We start from the raw sequence: 20,101 nt of genomic DNA on the forward strand, positions 1-20,101 counted from the left end.
GCCAGCAGAAGACAGCCTCTTCAGTAGTCAAAATGAGACACAGCAGTTTTGGGACAACGCACCTTCCGGAGCTGGTGGCTTATCTCAACCACAGACGCAGCGATCAGGGTGGAGAACACGCCGTGGTGAACAGGCGTGTCCACGTGCCAGCATTGCACTGTGCCGATGAATTCGTGCAGAGGAGTCTGAACAGAGTAAAGGAGCTACAAGGAACACATTGCTCACCGTTAGTCCTTAAAAGTCACCATCAGGAACGCGGCCGCCTCCTGTCTCCCCGGGTCAAGGCCCGTCCCACCTGACGCCCCTGCTGCCCACGCCCTCCTCTCTGCTGCTGAAGACAACACACAGCCCGAAGTCCCTGGGTAGTACCTTGAACACACTCTACCCCAGAGCAGAGAAAAACCCTGAGAACAGGAGCATCAGCAACATTACTAATAAAGTTCTCAAAACGGAAGATGAAGAAATATCACTGACATTATGGGAAGACCCCCACTATGAGGCCTCATGTTCTGAACAAAGCTACACAGACAATAGTGAGGAAAAAAAATTCTGGCACAAATTACATGAACAGACACCTGAACTGACTCATCAAAAATAGGACTTTTTCAAATTAACTCAAATATGAGCTAAGCTACAGAAAATATGGTCAATGACTGTCAATTACCTCTACAAGCTAAAGGTAGAATAAAATGGAAAGTTGCAATAATTCATAAACATCCTCCCAATGAAGCATTTTTAAAATCTTCACTCCTAGAAGCTGAGTACTCACAAGCTACTGCAATTAGTTCTCTGCTTCTGTCCTGCCAGGCCCACTGACCCGAACCGCCAACACAGTCCCCAAACCAGGGCTCAGAGGTGGGCTCTTGGCCCCCTGGCCTCCCTCCCCGGAGCACGCCGCCCCAGGGAGAGGGGCAGCACCGGTGGGAAGGGGCCCTTGGCAGCCGCCTCCTGCTGCGTGGCACCTCCCCGGCAATGCCGACGGCCTGGCTCCACACCCTGGGCCGCCACCTGGGCGCTGCCCCTCCAGTTCTGACCCTGCTGAGGAAGGCGCCCACACCTGCAAGCCCTCTTCAGGCTGCTTCTTGAAGCTCCGCGCCATGCACTCCAGCATCCGCTGAAATACTTTCTGGACCATGTCAAATACCGCGGCGACTTCTTCCTCTGAGTCTGTTTTCCGTTTCAAGGAACTTCCAGTTATCTCTTTCAGAATGCCGAGAAGCAATGAAACATAAAAGAATCCCTTCACTGGAAACAAAGTTGGGAAAATTTGTTGTTTAATCACAAAATTTGGTTGAAATTATTACATTTTTCACTTAAGACACATACTACAGTAACTTAGAGGAGTATAACTGGTGAGCCAGTACCAAGTTGATCAGATTAATATAAAATCTAACATCCATACACTTGCTCCTTTTATTAGACACGAAGCCACTGTCCTCAAAGACAGGGCGTGCACACTGGGCTCCCATGGACAGCGCGGTTCCCGCAGCACCGGGGGCAGGACGTGTGTGCGTTCTCACATGATGGCGGCACTGATGACGCGTCTGACAGGCAAGGCCCACGAGCTTCATGACCAGAGACCTATTTCTATCTGTAACAAAACTCTAAAAGAATGAGCTCACAGCACATTCTCTCTTGGGAAATGCTGATTATTAAAATATCTAAATACAAAAATCATTTTAGCTTGGTTCAAGATAAGGTTAGCAGCTTAGGGCCTTCTACTTGAGGGGAACAGACAACTTGTAATAAACCCACCTACATTTGAGATATAAAAATTTCCAAGGAGCTAATTAGAATTTTAGAAGTGTTAAAAATAGATTCAATTCTTGTGTGCTGCTAAGTCACGTCAGTTGTGTCTGACTTTGTGACCCCCTGGACTGTAGCCTGCAGGCTTCTCTATTCATGGGATTCTTTAGGCAACAATACTAAAGTGGGTTGCCATGCCCTCCTCAAGGGGATCTTCCCAACCCAGGGATCAAACCTGCATCTCTTACGTCTCCTGTACTGGCAGGAGGGTTCTTTACCACCAGTGCCACCTGGGAAGCCCAGATGCAATCCTTAGGGGAAAATCATTACTAGATGATAAACTGAGTTACCCAAATGCAAATCATTTTTAATGTTTCAACACTTAGGCTTAGGTTTATTTATTTTAAAATATTTGTTTGTTCATTTGGCTGTGCTGGGTCTTTGCTGTGGCGTGTGGTACCTAGTTCCCTGGCCAGGGACTGAACCTGGGCTCCCTACATTGGCAGCATGGAGTCAGCCACTGGACCACCAGGAAGATCCTAAATTTAAGATGAAAGTGAGACTTATAATGAATTAAACAAAGCAATAAGTTAGATCTTAAAACAAAAAAATTTCTTCTATTTAATATTTAGCCTCTGTGGGTATTTTAAACAAATAATGTATTAATTCTGCTGAAGCCCCTTTAGTTACAGAAAAGGAAATGTATAATCAAGGCAGCAGAGCAAAGTTACTGCCACCCAGCTCCGCTGCAGACCAGCCCCCAACCGCAGGGACAGCAGTACGGGGAGGAAGAAGCTGTGGGGTCTGAGGCCAAGTCATCTCTGAGGTCTGCACGACGATGCTCAAGACCACACAAGGCCCCAGAAGACTAATGCAAACTTACTGTTGGATTTGCTAAATGGTAATACCATTTTCAGTCTCTTCTAGCAAATATCTGAGTTGGAGCCCTTTGAACCCTCCTTCCCAAGCCTCTCTGGCTCTCAGAAGGAGCATGAGCAGCCCCAGCTGAGGAGTAAGGGCCACGTGGCAGCAGCCGGCGAGGCGGCAGGGTGGGGCTTACAGCAGCGCAGCTCTCAGCCAGAGCCTGGCCCTAGGCCGAGGGGACGGCCTGGGCCCCACATTCCTCCCGCCACTGGACGAGGGGCTGCAAGAACCCGCTCGGATCCCGGGGGCTCCAGATAACCCTCTGCCCGGATGGCCTGAGGGCAGCCAACTCCCCACGCACTCTCTCAGCACACACCACCTGGCACCTCCTCCAAGGCAGGTGTGGACACCACGGTGTCACCAGGGCCACATTGTCAGCCCACCCTCAGGGTGACAGCAACCTCCCAGGGGTCCCAGGGTGGGGGGCCTTGAACAACTCCTGACGCATAGGCAGACGGCGAGCACGCTTCTGTGAGCGCTGCCCACGGACGCCTGACGGGTGACCATGCAGCTCAGTCGTTCACAACCACAGAGCCGCCAGAGGAGAAGCCTAAGACCCCGCCAGAAACGCTGCACTCGTCACGTCCAGAACCAAAAGCACCGCGAACTTCCTGGTTGCCTCGGCCTGCTAGTTCCTTTTTTGACGTAAACTAGTTTGTGTTACATGTCTGTCACTTAAAAGCGAGAGTCCAGCGAAGGGAGGGACTGCTTCTTATTGTGAGTCGCTCGTAACTAGTCCTTTGACAAACCAGGTACCTGTTTGCATGATTCCAAGGCTCCACTGTAGAAGCCGCGTCTGAAACTTGCGGTCGCCAAGGCCAACCATGATGACATCCTTACACACAGTCAGGTAGGTCTGGAAGAGAGAGACGCGCTACTGTGACCTCACAGAGGCCAGAGGGGCCGCACGCAGCTGGCACAGCTCCTAATACCTAGGGGCTGCCAGAATCACAGAGAAGGTGTTCACAGAGGGGTTTCCATAAAGACGCATCAATTCTCATTTCTCTTTCCATAGGAAATCTAGAAACATATTTTCTGTAATTCCAAAAACAGCACTGAATACCTGTTACCTGTACAGTGTAAAATTACATCAAAATTACACAGTTTGTGCTTCACAAAAGATAAACTTTGGACACTCAGATGCTAGTGTAGGTGCTCTTAGCATTACTGACTGAAGTCATAGTTCAGACCGGAAATGAGATACGGAAGGGCCTCACAAAGTGGAGCAGGGTCTCCACGTCCCGGACGCCTAACCTGGATGATCTGCTGATAAGCCACCCTGTGAAGCTTCAGGTATTCTTCGTCTTGATCGCGAATGAAAGATAAGACTTTGCTTTCTAACCAAGAGCCAGTGTCTTCCAAAGTGGACAGGTAAAGTTTGCCTTCTGAGCAGAACTGCCCAAAAACAAGAGGAGACAGGTCAGCCTTGGAGCCCCGGACCTGCTGACCCCGCGTCCCGCCCCAAGCCGCACACACCTTGTGCTGAAGATGGATGCTCAGCCGACAGTAGAGGCTGAAGGCCCGCAGGGCGGCGCCCTCACTCAGGCGCGGAGGGCTGCCATCCGACAACTGCAGAATGGACTCCAGATCCCCCTGCCGAACAGGACTCCTCAGGCCGACTCCAACCGAGCAGCCCGCAAGGGAGGCGAGGACACCGTGGCCCAGAGTGTCGGGCAGGTACAACGCCGCAGGGCGTCCTGAGAAGCCCGTGCCACCTCCCTCTGCCAGGCCTCCCGCAAAGCAGGAGACAGCTCTTCACGGGCACTGCCCCCGGAGCCCTGGACCCCCAGACTGAGCTCTGCTGTCTCGTGCCTCTCACACCTCGGCCCGCCCCGCCCGCTGTTGGCGCATGGGGGCCTCCGGCATGACAGAACCGGGCAGCAGCAGCCGGGGCTGGCCGGAGGAGAGAGTCGAGATGGGGAATGAACCCACAGGACTGCACCAAAGAGCCTGGGACACCCTGCCCCAAACTCGGGGGGCTGGAGCCCCCACGGCTGTGAGCAGGAGAATGAGGGTGATGGGCAACCTACTGCCCATGGCCCGTTCGGGCAGGCAGGCTCACCCGCAGAGGCAGACGGGACACTGGGCTCTGAACACACTTGGTAGAAAAAGCAGGGCCCAGAAATGGGCACCTGGTCCCCTCCCACCTCAGGTGAAAGATGACAGTGTAACCATGGAAAACTTGCATCTGACTTCATCAGTCAACTTCCACGGTGCCCGTGTTTGTTCTACAAAATTACCTTGGATGCTTCAAGTGCTTTCAAAAGACAGTTCAGCTTCTTCTGGGGCACAGAGAGGAGGCACTCGCGGTTCTTGGGGTGGGTTAGCAAATACTCCACATAGACCAGTGCCAGCCCAGGTTTGACCGGACAGGGGTCCTGGACCCTCACTCTCCGCCTGGAGGCCGAGGTACCCTGAGGGGCAGGGAGAGAGAGCGGGAGGAGAGCTGTGAGCCCGGCACGCCGCCCCGGGGGAGCGCAGCGTGAAGGCCCGCACCTTGCTCTGAGGCGGCTCCTCGGGCAGCCAGTCGCAGACGAGCTCCAGGACGTGCCCCACGTGGCCCCAGGCACAGAGGCAGTCCAGCAGGATGCAGTAGGTCCGGTCAGCGGCCCCCTCCTCCTGGTTCCTCAGGGTGGACACCACACCGCAGCTGAAAGGGCCACACAGACAAAGTCACGCCTGTATCCTGGAACGACCGTCCACTTTCCTAAAAGGTGGGGAAGACGGAGAAGCTACAAGCCGAGGGACACAAACCCTTCCTGTCACGGGAGCACGCAGACCCTCTCCACTGCAGGAAAAAGCCACTGTTTCCCACGATCACTCGCAGGGCAAGTTATAGGACAAAAGGGCGGCTCCCAGCAGCGTCGGGGACCCACGCCCACGCAGCGTGGCGTGAGGCGCCAGGCACCCGTGCCACACACAAACCCTTGCCTTTTGTTCCTGGGCTGCCTCTGCCGGACTGTAAAGATTCCTCATTTCGGGGAAATAATTTGTTTAGCATCAAAACATTCATTTTTGAATACATATGAATTAAAAATGAGTAATTTTTACTGAGTTAATAACAAACACTTTAAAGCAACACTGCCCAAAAAAAAATATAACTTGAGCCACAAAAACAGGCCAGCATGTCATTTTAAAGGCTCTAATGGCCATATCTAAAAGGAAGACGACTTCAATAACACATTGGCCCAGCCCGCCCACAACACTGCCTGAGATGCGACGTAGAGAACCGCGGAGGGACACATCACGGCGCTCCTCCCACACCAGACCCAGAGCCAGTGTGCCCCCTGTGCTCCCAGCTCCCCCCGCTCAGCGCTGCGTCCAGGCGCTCAGAGCCCCGGGTGGCCGCAGCTCCGCGGCGGCTCAGTTCAGCTCAGACCTCGCGTCCCCACCTGCACTTGGATGAGTCCAGGCGCTCAGCGCCCCGGGCCCTGGAAGCCTGCCCTGCCCTCCCTCCTGGGGGCGGCAGCGGGGAGCGCTGGGGAGACCAGAGGGTGGGGGGGTGTGGGGAGGCACCTGAAGACGGGCACGGCTGAGGCGGGCATCAGGGACGCCAGTAAGCACAGAGGGGTCCTGCAGCGGTCGTCCTGAGGACAGGAAGAGACAGAGACGGGAACGTGAGCACTGCGGCCCCAGGGCCCCCTGCCCCCAGGAACCCGCTTCAGAGTTGCTGGGTAGGAACGGCACACAACAGGACCTAACCCCGCGAGGCTCCAGATGTGTGCCGGGTCTTCTCAGAATATCACAGGAGGGTTCAGTACTTTCTGTGACGTGTCACTTGGGCAAATACTTACTAAACACCCACTTGGTACCAGGAGACCTGGGGACAGAGTACTGGCCAGAACAGACGACATTCCTTGCTGTCAAGGCACTGACTTGTATTCTAGAAAGAACACTGATGAAAGGAAAAAAACAACAACCCTACACACTTGGTGTGTCCTGAGTATAAAACTCAAGAAAATGAAGCTAGTCAGAAAAGTTCTTAATCGGAATACCTTCGGAAGGCAGGGCAGTGCAACGGAGCTACCTGGCCAAGGCCAAGTCCCATCAGAGCCCACCCAGCAGGGACCAGCAGGGAGAAGGGCTGCTCGCTGGGTGGGGTTGGCAGGAACCCCATGAGGAAACCACGGGGGCCCCCCGGCAGCACTTCACACATGGCAGCCACCTCACCACAGCCGTCCCTGTCACAGTAACAGGGCCAGCAGGCCAGACGCCACCCAGATCACTAGTAAGAAATACCCTTAGATGGCGACACAACCAAAGATGGATCCTAAAAGGAAAAGAAACAACAGTTTTCCTGAAAATTAAACAGGAGCAAACTCACAGTTCCATCTGTAACTAATCTGCATTCAGGCAGAGGGAACCCACTCTCACCCCCAACTCCCAATACACAAAGTGTCTTCTTAATGTCACAACAGACAGCTGATCGCTCCTCCCGATTCCGCTCTAGGCGTGGCTCACAGACAGTTTACCCACTGACAGGAAGACCACAAGGATCTCAGAGGGGCTGGGGGCAGAGACACTCTCTGGCCAGAATCACTTGGGACTAAAACACTTAATGAACCACCTGCCTTCTCCCAGACACACCCAGGGCACACTGATCTTCCATCATCTCATCCACGATCCGACCGCCTCCATTCTCAGCCCAGTGTGACTGTCTGAGCCTTTCAATGTCCTAGTGATGGGGCAGCCTTCATCCTTCACCTTCACAGACAGGTCCCATTGGCATTTCAGGGGCAGAATGGAGCTTGGAGACCTAACAGTCACAGAAATACAGCTCCAAAAGCTAAAAGGTCTAAGGTCACATACGCAGTTGTAGAAGAAATAAAGGAAACTTTACCAAGAGTAGAATGATTCCTAAGACCTATGACCGTTCTATATTTAAGTCATGCTTTCTCTGTAATTGGAAACAAACCTGCATTTTTATAGAGTAGTTTTATTTCCATTACTTCTGAAATACGGCCTTTGTCCAGAGGAGGTTTCCTTCACTTAAGCAGAAGATACACACATGGTCTGTCTGCCCTAGTAACACAGACACAACTCCGAGGCTTCAGAAACAGGTGCTTACAGGGTGCCGTCAGAGGCCCCCACACCAGGCTGCCGTGCATCCTGGATGTCCACAAACTCCTCTCTCAGTTCCCCGCAAATCAAACTAGATTCTAAAACCAGGTCACAGGCCATTAGCAACAGAAGACCAGAGCGGCCTGGACACGCACTGGGGCAGAGGCTGGAGGCCACCCGGCCCCACCACGCGGGGCGAGCACCGAGGGTCCCAGGGCAGCTGGCTCAGGCCTACGCACGGGGCTGCTCCGCTCCTCGTAGCGGCCGTCTTACCGTGAACACGCGCATGTACTGTGGCAGCACCGAGGCAAACTTGTCGACGGTGTACACTCGGGCCTCCTTGTTATTCTCCAGGCTCCTGTGAATGCTCCTCCAGAGAATCACCACGATCTCCAGCAGCCCCGCCATGGACGCAGCATCGCTCACTGACAGCGTCTGGTCCAGAGCCTAAGACACAAATCACTGCACTGTGAAATAATGAACCACAGCGACTATTAAAACAACAGCACTGTCTTCAAAAGCACATCTCAGAATTCCAGCCCTAAAGCAGAAATGCAAAGGACAGGCAGGCAGAATCCCCAAGACTGTGGTGCGATGTCTGAGGGGACCCGCCCCCCTCAACCAGGGCTGCTCTAGCTTGGTTTCAAGTAGCAGAACTATAAGCACCTTCCAAGCTCGGCGGGCAGGGATGACAGCACCGCTATGTCCTGAGGGTTTCTAGTGAATCCTCCCTGTTTGTGCAGGGTGGGGGCCCACACCCCATCACCACATTGAACTGCAAAGGATGATTCATTTCAAGTGCTGGGATTTTTGTGCAAATGGAATGGGAAAAGATACAGGGAGCAAATAAACTAAACTAAAGAGGGTGTCTTTTCATTACTGTTCACGGGGTTCTCCAGACAAGAAAGCTGAATTGCCATTCCTTTCTTCAGTGGACCATGCTTTGTCAGCCATGAAATTAAAAGATGCTTGCTCCTTGGAAGAAATGCTATGACAAACTGTGACGGTATATTAAAATGCAGAGACATTACTTTGCCAACAAAGCTCCATCTAGTCAAAGCCATGGTTTTCCCAGTAGTCATATACGGATGTGAGAGTTGGACTATAAAGAAGGCTGAGCACCAAAGAATTAATACTTTTGAACTGTGGTGTTGGAGAAGACTCTTGAGAGTCCCTTGGACTGCAAGGAGATCCAGCCAGTCAATCCTAAAGGAGATCAGTCCTGAATATTCCTTGGAAGTACTGATGCTCAAGCTGAAGCTCCAATACTTTTGACACCTGATGCAAAGAGGTGACTCATCGGAAAAGACCCTGATGCTGGGAAAGACTGAAGGCAGAAGGCGGCGGCAGAAGATGAGATGGTTGGATGGCACCACTGACTCAATGGATGTGAGTCTGGGTGAGCTCCACGAGATGGTGAAGGACAGGGAAGACTGGCATGCTGCAGTCCATGGAGTCACAAAGAGTCGGACACGGCTGAGTGACTGAACAACAAAAAAGGGTATACAGAAAAAACAAGAACAGTTGCTATGCAAAAGTAGATTTTTCAATAGGCTCTTAATACTTGAAACGACTTATGGCTAAATTTACAAAACAGTGAAACTATTAAAGGGTTAGAAAATACTATGTGAATGACAAAAATAACAAATTAACAAAATTTCAATCTGTATTTTAGTTTTTACATTCTAACATTAGGCATAGCAATCTTTCATTAAAGTTCCTTGAGAAAGGCACCACTTATCCTTTACAAAAATATGCTAAGTTGCTAAGATTTCATTAAATAGAAATTTAGCAGAGATTTTCAGTAGATAGTAATGGGAAAAAAATTAAAGAATAAACTCAGAAACTTTTGCTTTCAGCCACCATATATTCTTACAATGACAACATCCAGATGGCAAATTATATTTCTTTTCTACTACCAGTTACAATCAGTTCAGTTCAGTTCAGTCAGTCGTGTCCTACTCTTTGCAACCCCATGGACTGCAGCACGCCAGGCCTCCCTGTCCATCACCAACTCCCGGAGCTTGCTCAAACTCATGGCCATCAAGTCGGGGATGCCATCCAACCATCTCATCCTCTGTCGTCTCCTTCTCCTCCTGCCTTCGATATTTCCCAGCATCAAGGTCTTTTCCAATGAGTCAGTTCTTCACATCAAGTGCCAAAGTATTGGAGCTCCAGCTTCAACATCAGTCCTTCCAATGAACACCCAGGACTGATCTCCTTTAGGATGGACTGGTTGGATCTCCTTGCAGTCCAAGGGACTCTCAAGAGTCTTCTCCAACAACACAGTTCAGAAGCATCAATTTTTCGGTGCTTTATGGTGTCTCAGCTTTCTTTATGGTCCAACTCTCACATCCATACATGATCACTGGAAAAACCATAGCTTTGACTTAGACGGACCTTTGTTGGCAAAGTAATGTCCTGCTTTTTAATATGCTGTCTAGGTTGGTCAGAGCTTTCCTTCCAAGGAGCAAGCATCTTTTAATTTCATGACTGCAGTCACCATCTGCAGTGATTTTGGAGCCCAAGAAAATAAAGTCTGTCACTGTTTTCATTGTTTCCCCATCTATTTGCCATGAAGTGATGGGACCGGATGCCATGATCTTAGTTTTCTGAATGTTGAGTTTTAAGCCAGCTTGTCACTCTACTCTTTCACTTTCATCAAGAGGCTCTTTAGTTCTTCGCTTTCTGCCATAGGGTGGTGTCGTATGTGTATCTGAGGTTATTGGTATTTCTCCCGGCAATCTTGATTCCAGCTTGTGCTTCATCCAGCCCAGCGTTTCACATGATAGACTCTGCATATAAGTTAAATAAGCAGGGTGACAATATACAGCCTTGATGTACTCCTTTCCCCAATTTGGAAGCAGTCTATTCCCTGTTCGGTTCTAACTGCTGCTTCTTGACCTAGATACAGATTTCTCAGGAGGCAGGTAAGGTGGTCTGGTATTCCCATCTCTTTAAAAATTTTCCAGTTTGCTGTGATCCACACAGTCAAAGGCTTTGGTGTAGTCAATAAAGCAAAAGGAGCTGTTTTTCTTTAACTCTCTTGATTTTTCTATGATCCAACGAGGTTGGAAATTTGATCTCTGGTTCCTCTGACTTTTCTAAATGCAGCTTGAACATCTGGAAGTTCTCGGTTCACGTACTGTTGAAGCCTCGCTTGGAGAATTTTGAGCATTACTTTACTAGTGTGTGAGAGGAGTGCAATTGTACAGTAGTAGTTTGAACATTCTTTGGCATTGCCTTTCTTTGGGATTGGAATGAAAACTGATCTTTTCCCATCCTGTGGCCACCGCTGAGTTTTCCAAATTTGCTGGCATATTGAGTGCAGCACTTTCACAGCATCATCTTTTAGGAACTGAAATAGCTCAACTGGAATTCCATCACCTCCACTAGCTTTGTTTGCAGTGATGCTTCCTAAGGCCCACTTCTAACATCCTATCTTTATGAAGCAGGGTTTTCCAGTGACAGCAACCAAAATGGGATTATGGAGTAGACTGGACATGTTCAAACTACTGTACAATTGCACTCCTCTCACACGCTATCAAAGTAATGCTCAAAATTCTCCAAGTGAGGCTTCAACAGTATGTGAACCAAGAAAGACAACCCGGCTCAGTCTTTTTCAGAATCTCTGCTAATGTCAAAAACCCAAGTGCTCACTCACGGCCCTCACAGTTTGTTAGCCTTTGAATATAGCCACTTTATCTTCTGACTGGAGCACAGCTGCCGTTCTCCCTGAAGCGAGAGATTGAGTTCACTGAGCATGCTGACTACGTCACAAAAGGAAGCAAGTTTTGCGACCCATTCTGCGTCGCTAAAATGTGCTGCCAGCCATGACTATTTTTCTAAAAGAAATCTCTGGAGCAGCTCTTATAACTCAAAAACTCTGGCCAGAGATCTACCTTTCGAAAGCCATCTCACTTCTGTGTATAAGAGAAGACATGTGTGCTCTGCATCCATTTCCTCACAAACCTGTGCAGATGTGAGTTAAAAGCATGGACTTAAATGTGGTTGGTAATTTTAATCATGCCTTGCAACGTGAAGCTCAGGTGCCATTTCTCAGCTGGCCAGCATTTCTCTATGGATGACATCGTGCGCAAACACACTCAAAAGCGACCTCTCTGACCCAAGCAGTGAAACCAGAAGGCCGCCCAGTCTTGGCAGCTGTTCCATCCATATATACGCCCACACAAAATGACCAGTTCAATTTCCCTGGCATGTAGTCATTCAAAGACTTGAATAGTTCTGCAGCTGTGGTGTTGGTTGGCAACAGAAGAGTACATGGCCTCATGCACATCATCCTGAAAAAGGTCACGGAAAACAAGCACTGCTGCCTTACTGACGTCAGCAGGCTCATCAACCTAGACTGCACACCACGGTGATTGAATCCTCTCTAATGCTGTGCCTCACTATCCTGTTTCATCCTTCATCTAGTTATGGTGCTAGCCAAAAGAGGACCACATGCCACCTTCTGAACTACAGTGTCTCCTAAAGTTCACAACAAATGGCCTTAGCAGAGAGCAAGATCAACTCTTCACCAATAGTAAAGGGCATCTTAAGCTTAGCAATGCAGTTAGCCAGTAAGAATGATACTCTCAGTGCAGACACATTTGATCAAGTGGTAGCCCTTCAGTAACTGCTTCTGTTCTTCATGTTCACGTTTTTTCCTTTTGAAAAACTTCAAAAGCTTGTCTTTAATGCAGGGTGCTTGTTCTCCATGTGGTGAGGCAGTTTTGATGGTTTCCTGGCTTCATTGGATAGCTGGTCGCCACATATTATACAAAGCAGGCTTGGAAAATGTGAATCACCTGTTGCTGTGAACTCGTGACTTAAGTAGGACTCGGTATGTTCTTTTAAAGGCACATTTCCTTTTGTTGGCAGTCTTAGAGCCTTCTGCTCTCTCACCATGGGGCCTTTCCCCATTTTCACAGCAGCTCTGTGACATTTGGCTTTGTACTCATTTTGGCTGGAGTAAGCTTATGGGCTTACCAAAACTGGGCACAACGAGAAAGAGGCACGGACAGAAGTGGTGAGTAAAATAATGGGCAGGCCAGGCATGGACTAAAATAAGTGTGCGATTCTGACTTAAAGCCTGCCACCAGATGCAGCTTAACTGTCACTTGCCACTCACTTGATGAGGTTTTGACATGCGTCTGCAAGCAGTTGTTCACTATGGTCTCTGTGCAGCCAAACGCCAGCTACTGACACCGAATCTGCAGCTGTCCCCCAGCGCTAGCATCACAGCCTCGGCCGCAGCTCATCAGGCGTCAGATTCTCCTGAGGAGCGAGCAACCTGGGGCCCTCGCACGCACACGTCAGTCGGGCTCACACTCCGATTAAGAGTCTCGTGCCGCTGATGAGCTGCAGGACGGGGCACTCAGGCAGTGATGCCAGCAATGGGGAGCACATGTAAGCACCCGACGCCCACTTCCCGCCGTGCAGCCTGGCTGGCTCCTTACACGCCACAGACAGGCCAGTCTGGCCGGGGACCCTGCTTTAGAGGTACATAAGCATGACAGTTTATTTATAAGCTTAAGATACTGTTTGTAAGTAATAAGCATCTAAGTCTTAAATGTTCCTTTTTTAATGATATAATTGATAACTTCAGATTCTGAAGAAATATCAGTTACACAGTCTCCTGGATAAATTACTTTAAACAATTCTCAATAAAGCTTGTATCCTGAAATTTAACCTGACCACGTTTCTAGTGGAATCTTAGGGCAGGAGCAGTGAACAAACCCTTAGGGGCCCCACCACCCATCTAGCGTAAAACACGGTGACTAACAGGCCCATCCAGGTGTGCCACCCCCGTCTCATTAAAATACACACACGCCTATGGTAAAGAAAACTGGGAAAAGGGTGTGACCAGTCATAATGTTTCCTTTGTATTAGATCCTACTTAGACTCCACAGTGAGCTACAAAGAACACACAGGAAGTTGCTCCAAAAAATTACTTGTGATTCTCTAAAATAATTAGTTGGTGTATCAGAACTAAAGGAATAAGTGAAAAATAAAACACTGCCAAGGTAACATTTCGTGGAAGCAGCGCCTCCGCCTTGCCACCCGTCCCACTAAGCATGGGGAGCCGCCCGCCTGGGCTGCACCCCGAGCAGGCGCCGGGTGCCCGCGTCAGACTCACGCTGGAGTTCTCCTTCCCTGGCTCCTCCGCGTCCTCCCTGCAGGCAGTCAGGGCTCTCCGGATGCAGGCGTTCAGGCAATGGCGGATCACGTGGATCAGTTTTGCTAAAATGCATAAGACAATCACATGTGTTTCTTTAACAAAATTTTCTAACAGTGAAATTATAACCCCAAATAATTACAGTGTTATTTTATGGGACCTCATTAAGAACTGCACTGGTATGTGTGTGTACACTGTATGTTCTCAGTCATGGCCCAAACTGCGCTGGGCGTGAGGCGAACACGTGGGGCAGGCGGGAACCGGACGAGGCGCTGGGGTGAGGGGCCGGGCACGGCGGGGCGGGAGCACTGGACCTTGGGGGGGTGTGTGTGGGGGGCGCCTGGGGGCATAGGGGCAGGGGCACAGGGTGTGGGGGAGGGCAGGGTGTGGGGGTGTTTGGGCACACAGTATGGGGTATACACGGCGTGGGGTGTGGGGGTGGGGCATAGGGGGCGATGTGGGATGGGGCCTGGGGGTGCAGGCTGTGGGGGTGCGGGGTGTGGGGGAATGGGGTGCGGCCTGGGGTGTGGGGGCAAGGATGCAGGGGGTGGGGGTCCTGGGGCGTGGGGGCGGGGCGCAGGGCAGGGCCGCGCGTACCTATGTTGGTGCAGGCCGTGTGCTCGTGCGCGTACTGGTAGAACCTGCGCGCGGCCGCGTGATTCATCTGCAGCAGCGCCACGCAGCGCTCGCACCACACGGCCTCGGGCTGGTTCACCGGCAGGAAGGAGTTGAAGATGAGACCCACCAGGCGCCGGCACACCGGTCGGGAGTCCGACTCCAGACGGGCCAGAATGTGCTCCATGGGGCATATTTTCCAAAACTGTGTACACGGCACACGTGCAAAAGAAAAGCAAGATCACAATCAAAAAGGAGCTAATTTTCATATTCTAGAAAACTCATTTCAAATGACTCCACCAGGACCTGGGACTCTTCTGCAGAGAAATCAAGCCCATGTCTGAAGGAGACTGACATGCATGGCAGCTAAGCATGAGACTGCCGGGCCTGATTGTAATCCAACAGGGCGGCAGTGGACTCCCAAATGACAGTTATGATTATCAGCCTAATAATTTTAAAGTTTCCTGAAACAACACAACTTTGGGGCCATTAACGTGAAACGTGGATTCAAACATGTGCACCAGGTTTGGCACAGAAAGCTAAGCGAGCACCTGGTCTCCCGCCTCAGACACAGGCAGCCCGCGGGCAACCCCTCCTGCTGTCTCCCGAGTGCTGACCGGGTGGCCACGTGCCTCCTCCACCACCTACAGCTGCTGCACACACACGCACACAGAACTGCCTGCTGCCCTCAGCTCAAAAGCATCAAAGTTGTCCACCGCCCACAGAAAAGGGCCAAACTCCTCGACAAGCAGTTTAAAACAACGGGAAACCCCGCAGAATAATAGACATAAGACAGAGTTGGATGGGAAGTGGGCATGGCGGCGGTCAGAGCCCGTCTGTCACTTGTGCAGGCACACTCATCTGTGTAACGGGAGCAGCATAGAGACACGGACGATTCTCAAGGACCTGGCTCCCATGACAGTCCCCTTTCCAGGACTTTCGGTGAATCTTCCTCATCAGCACGTATCTTCAGGTCGTTTCCAAGCCATAAACACAAAGGCCCCTCTCCAGGGGCCGGCTTCCACGCGCTGCCTGCCCAGTGCTTCCACACTCCCGCAACACCTCAGTGCATCCTGCAGGCCCGAGGACCCTGCACTTCCAGACGGACACACTCCACCTCCCCTGGAGGGGATGTCTGAGCATCAACCCTACCACCACTCCCCACACGCCCCTGGGGTACTTCCATGCACACACTTGGTATTTCTGAAAGTTACTGCAGGAAAGACAGGAGCTGCCCGACAGCCACGCCATCAGCAGAGTGTCAACCCAGAGCAGCTGGCACAGCACCAGATGCGAAGAGGGAAGCCGGGTGCTCGGGAGAGCAGGGCCCTTCAGCCTCAGGACCGCAGAGTTCACCCAGACCTGCTGAAACCAACCAAGACACCCAGGAAACCCTGACCACGGGGCAGCGCTGAAAAGAGAGGGTCTTCACACTGAAAGGGCTGGTTCCTGCACACTCGTGGAGACCAGACCACCTTGAACGGACACAAGCAGCTGGCACAAACACCGAATGCCAAGGTTCCAGGGCTGGGTGATTCTTGCAACAAACAGTCCCTGCAAATCTGCCTTTCCAGAAAAGCCCCATTTTAACCTATTTTTCTTTGATTTACTTTTCCTGAAATAAAACAGAACAATTCGGATTAATTCAAGGTTCTTCACTTACCTGAGGTTTTATTTTTATCCAAACATATTACCCACAGGTGACATTAACAGCAGACAAGAGTGTAAACAAAATTGCTAACCGGTGTTTTATTTCTAAAGTTAAAAATAATTGCATATTAAGAAATCCCAAATTGGTTTTTTAATAAAGATATTTCAATATTAGTATACTGTTGATTTGGCCTAAATCTCAGGTATACAACATAAAAACTGCAGAATTTCAAAACAAACAGTAAACAACTTGAAATCACCAGCCCTGAGGATGGAAAACACAGACAGAAGCCTAATTAACTAAGCGGTGACTGCCTGGGGCCTCAGGACCTGACAGTCTAATCAGCGTTAATTACCCACCACCTTTCAGCGTCTGTGCCCAGAGCCTCTGCCTGGCCCTCCGGGGCAGCCCCTCCAGGGCTCACGGGCCGTGAAGGCAGGACGCCCCTCACTGTACACAGGGCCAGGGCGGCATGCTGACAGCACGGGCCCTGCCTGTGTCGCCTGTGCACGTGCGCTCCAACTGGGCCGACGGACACCCACCCGCTCCTCCTAGGTACCTCTCCACCGGCCTGTCCATCTGTGACTTGAATTTTCAGAGAACTGGCTTGTGTGCCCGTAACAAAACCTTCCAGAGGTCTGACAGCAAAATCACCCTCCGCCTTGCTTGGGCAAGCTAAACATTAAGATACAAGAAGCGTCTCACTAAAGCATTATGCTTCCTCCTCTGCTCCTCCTCCTTCCCCAGACCCCAGACTCTCTGGGCAGAGACATGTTGTCCAGGCCTCACCTGGCCCCTCCCCTGCTCTCCTGGGGGCTCAGGACATCTCTGCCGTCTCACCAGCCGTCCCCTCAGTGGTCCTTTGCAAACGGATGTTCACTTCAAACAAAACACTATACCACAACTCCCACTTCAGACTCAGAACCACACTTTCAATAGGCTGTTACAACAATCCAGTTGACACTGCAGACAGCCTTTCTGTTGAACCAACAACCTGATCCTAGACTCCATACACAAATACAAAAGCCCAGAGCACCAGGAACTCTGAAGGAAGAGCCGGAGGGCACACACACCAGGACGGTCCGCAGATCTGCAGGAGCTCGGGCTGTGGCCCTGGCCGAGGATGGACAGGCACAGTCCGGAAACAGACCACACACCAAGGCAGTGAGACCACGGAAGCCACACAAAATAGCCCTTTCTCATTAAAAAAACTCAGTTCAGAATTCGAAAAGCATAAAATAATGTGCATCCTTGGGAGGGGCAAGTCCTCCCCAGCACCCCATCTCCAGACACCCAATCCCCTCCCCTCGCCTCAGAAACGGGTGTCCACTTCCTGTTTTCCTCCAGGGATATATGTGAAGCGGCTCTAAGCAAATACACAGGCGTGTCCCTGTTCTCAGAGCCGGCAGCACCCCACGACTCATCTGCACTCCCTCTGTCTAACTGAGTGGCCTTTGCCCTCGTCATGGCCACGTGGCAGCAGTTCACGGCATGCACACGCCCCAGGGCTGGGCACTCACCCCCAACCGACAGACGTGTCAGCTTGGTCCCAAACCCCGAGCCCCGACAAAAGACCACCTTAAAGTACACTTCAGAGAATTCTTGTGCAGGGGAAGAAAACTCTGTTACCAAATAGTAATGCAGTTAGCAACATCGTAAGTGACATTTGTAGCCAAAAGCTGAACAGAACTAGACTTAAGAGAAAATACTCTCACCTCAGGGGTTTACACCAAAATGCACACAAATCAACACTCCTTCCTTCTGTAAGATGTCAGAGGATGGGGATCTCATATTCTACATGCTCAAGTAATATTTTAAGTGCTTACTGTGTGCCAAGCATTTAAATATTGTGACAAAAATTTTCAGGTATATGATAAAACTATAATTTAAGGTGGGGATTGCTTACATTAATGTCTTTCAAAAAGAAAGCACACAGTGACAAAACAAATTATATTTTATGACACAACTGGTAGAATATCCCAGACATCAGTTTAAAATGTGGTCACTGAAACTCTTGGAACCAAAACTGCTTTGTCCTTTTGTTGATAAAAATAAATAAACTTATTTATTTCATGTACTAAATAACAAACCTCTAGTCACCTTACCTTAGCAGCCCTCACAGCCTTAACTTTCAGCAGCATATCAACAAAAGCCACCCTCACTTTCTCCGAATTGTCATGGAGACAGTATTTTAATGCTGGCAAAAGCTGTTCTAATAACGGGTGGCTCAATTTATTATCCAAAATTATCGGCAGACACTACGAGAAACAAGAAAGACAAACAGTTCAAAATTGGAACATAAACAAGGAAAAGTTCAGGTAAGAAAAATTCCGTTCTCTCTTTACTAAAATCATCAGTAAAACAAATATACCCACAGAAAATAATACTTTTGCCAACACAATTTCATAGAAAAACATTCACTGAATGAATTAATCTGGTTTCAGTGCTTGATAGTCAATTCATCCATTGCTTCATTCAACCAAGACTGAAGCAGTTATGAAATAATTTCCAGAGCTTTCCAAGCTAAACGTTAAAGGGTTTTACTGGAGTTGAAAGAAACAGGTGGCTCTGGTGGGAGGTCCCAAAGCCAGAGTCCGAGTCCTTCCAGTCCTCCTCACAGCCCACTGCTCCCCTGTATGTCCTGACTCAATGCTGCACGGAAACGGGGGGCACAGCGCCCCCCATATGTCAGACCCGTGCTCCCCCACGGCCGTCCCCACACCTCAGACAGGCATCTGAGGGAGCGGCCCAGGCTCAGACCAGACACATGTCTGGAATGCTGACACGCTGCACCACGTTCTCTTTCCAGTTTTTAGGAAAAAGATGTGTATTTTTAAGAGACTTTATTTTTTATTTATTTTTTTGGCTGTTCGCACAGCATGTGGGATCTTACTTCCCGAACCCGGGATGAAACCCGCACCCCCTGCAGTGAAAGCACAGAGTCTTAAGCACAGAACTTACCAAAGTGAAAATGACGTCACTCAGTCATGTCCGACTCTTTGCGATCCCATGGACTGTAACCTGCCAGGATCCTCTGTCCATGGGATTTTCCAGGCAAGAATACTGGAGTGGGTTGCTATTTCCTTCTCCAGGAGGACCTACCAAGGACATTGCTAAAAGACTATGTATTTTAAACATCACACTGAAATGATTACAGATAAGCTGATAAATGTCCCGGGTTTGCTTCAAAGTAACTGTGTGTGAGAGATGACAAAAACAGCTACAATGAAACAAGTGTGGATGTGTTCTGAGAACTGCTGAAATGGGTGATGGACAAAGAATGTTCTTGTAGGTTCTTGTGCAAAGTACGTACAGTATACAAAAAATTCATTCTGATATATAATAACATTACAAAATTTTAAATACATGCAGCTCCTGTTCTAAAACACTATGCCCCCTCCGCTAACATACATGACAAACTAGTATTATTTCAAGTAGACTTCTTTTTTGGGTAGCCCTTTTATTCTGTTTTCTTCACAAGTGACTTTGGATATACAACAAAAATGTGAATAATGCTATACTTATGGAGTAGGGCTTGGGTGATTTTTAAATTTTTCTTTCTCTATAAGTTAGAACTATTCTATAATAAACAGATACTCCTTATATAATTTAAAAGCTTACCTTAAAGACAGAACAGCGCACATCAGCAGAGCTCAAATCAAATGCCAGCTCCTCGGTTACCTTCTTGAGGAGATCAATAAGAATGGTCGGAGGCATCATCTCCCAGTATTTGGAGGTTATTTTACAAACACCAAGGATCCCTGCGGAACGGACCATCGGGTAAGGATCTTCTAAAAGGCTCTATAAGTAAAAAGGGAAAAAGGCTGAATTATCTTAAATTAGTTCACTTTTTTCCACATTGGTTTTACTTGTAGGCACAATGACAGTCACAACCCAACAGCCATGTCAAGTCCAGAGACACGCAG

The 20,101-nt window shown here is 49.7% G+C and overlaps 1 protein-coding gene across 4 annotated transcripts in view; it reads right to left on the minus strand.

Annotated features, from left to right (window-relative positions):
- The window catches only part of NCAPG2 (non-SMC condensin II complex subunit G2), a 69,566-nt gene that overhangs the window by 13,570 nt on the left and 35,895 nt on the right, over positions 1–20,101 (minus strand). For all 4 annotated transcript variants that reach the window (XM_065939629.1, XM_065939628.1, XM_065939630.1 and 1 more), the window contains 13 exons: positions 19,797–19,976; positions 18,281–18,433; positions 14,507–14,729; positions 13,871–13,974; positions 8,005–8,178; positions 6,187–6,257; positions 5,167–5,320; positions 4,911–5,084; positions 4,147–4,263; positions 3,925–4,065; positions 3,427–3,526; positions 1,058–1,245; positions 63–203 (listed from right to left, as the gene is read on the minus strand). In XM_065939629.1, coding sequence (XP_065795701.1) covers positions 63–203; positions 1,058–1,245; positions 3,427–3,526; positions 3,925–4,065; positions 4,147–4,263; positions 4,911–5,084; positions 5,167–5,320; positions 6,187–6,257; positions 8,005–8,178; positions 13,871–13,974; positions 14,507–14,729; positions 18,281–18,433; positions 19,797–19,976 — 1,920 coding nt within the window. The remainder of the gene's footprint in view (positions 1–62; positions 204–1,057; positions 1,246–3,426; positions 3,527–3,924; positions 4,066–4,146; positions 4,264–4,910; positions 5,085–5,166; positions 5,321–6,186; positions 6,258–8,004; positions 8,179–13,870; positions 13,975–14,506; positions 14,730–18,280; positions 18,434–19,796; positions 19,977–20,101) is intronic.

This window comes from Muntiacus reevesi, chromosome 6 (genome assembly GCF_963930625.1).
Source record: "Muntiacus reevesi chromosome 6, mMunRee1.1, whole genome shotgun sequence".
NCBI lineage: Eukaryota > Metazoa > Chordata > Mammalia > Artiodactyla > Cervidae > Muntiacus > Muntiacus reevesi.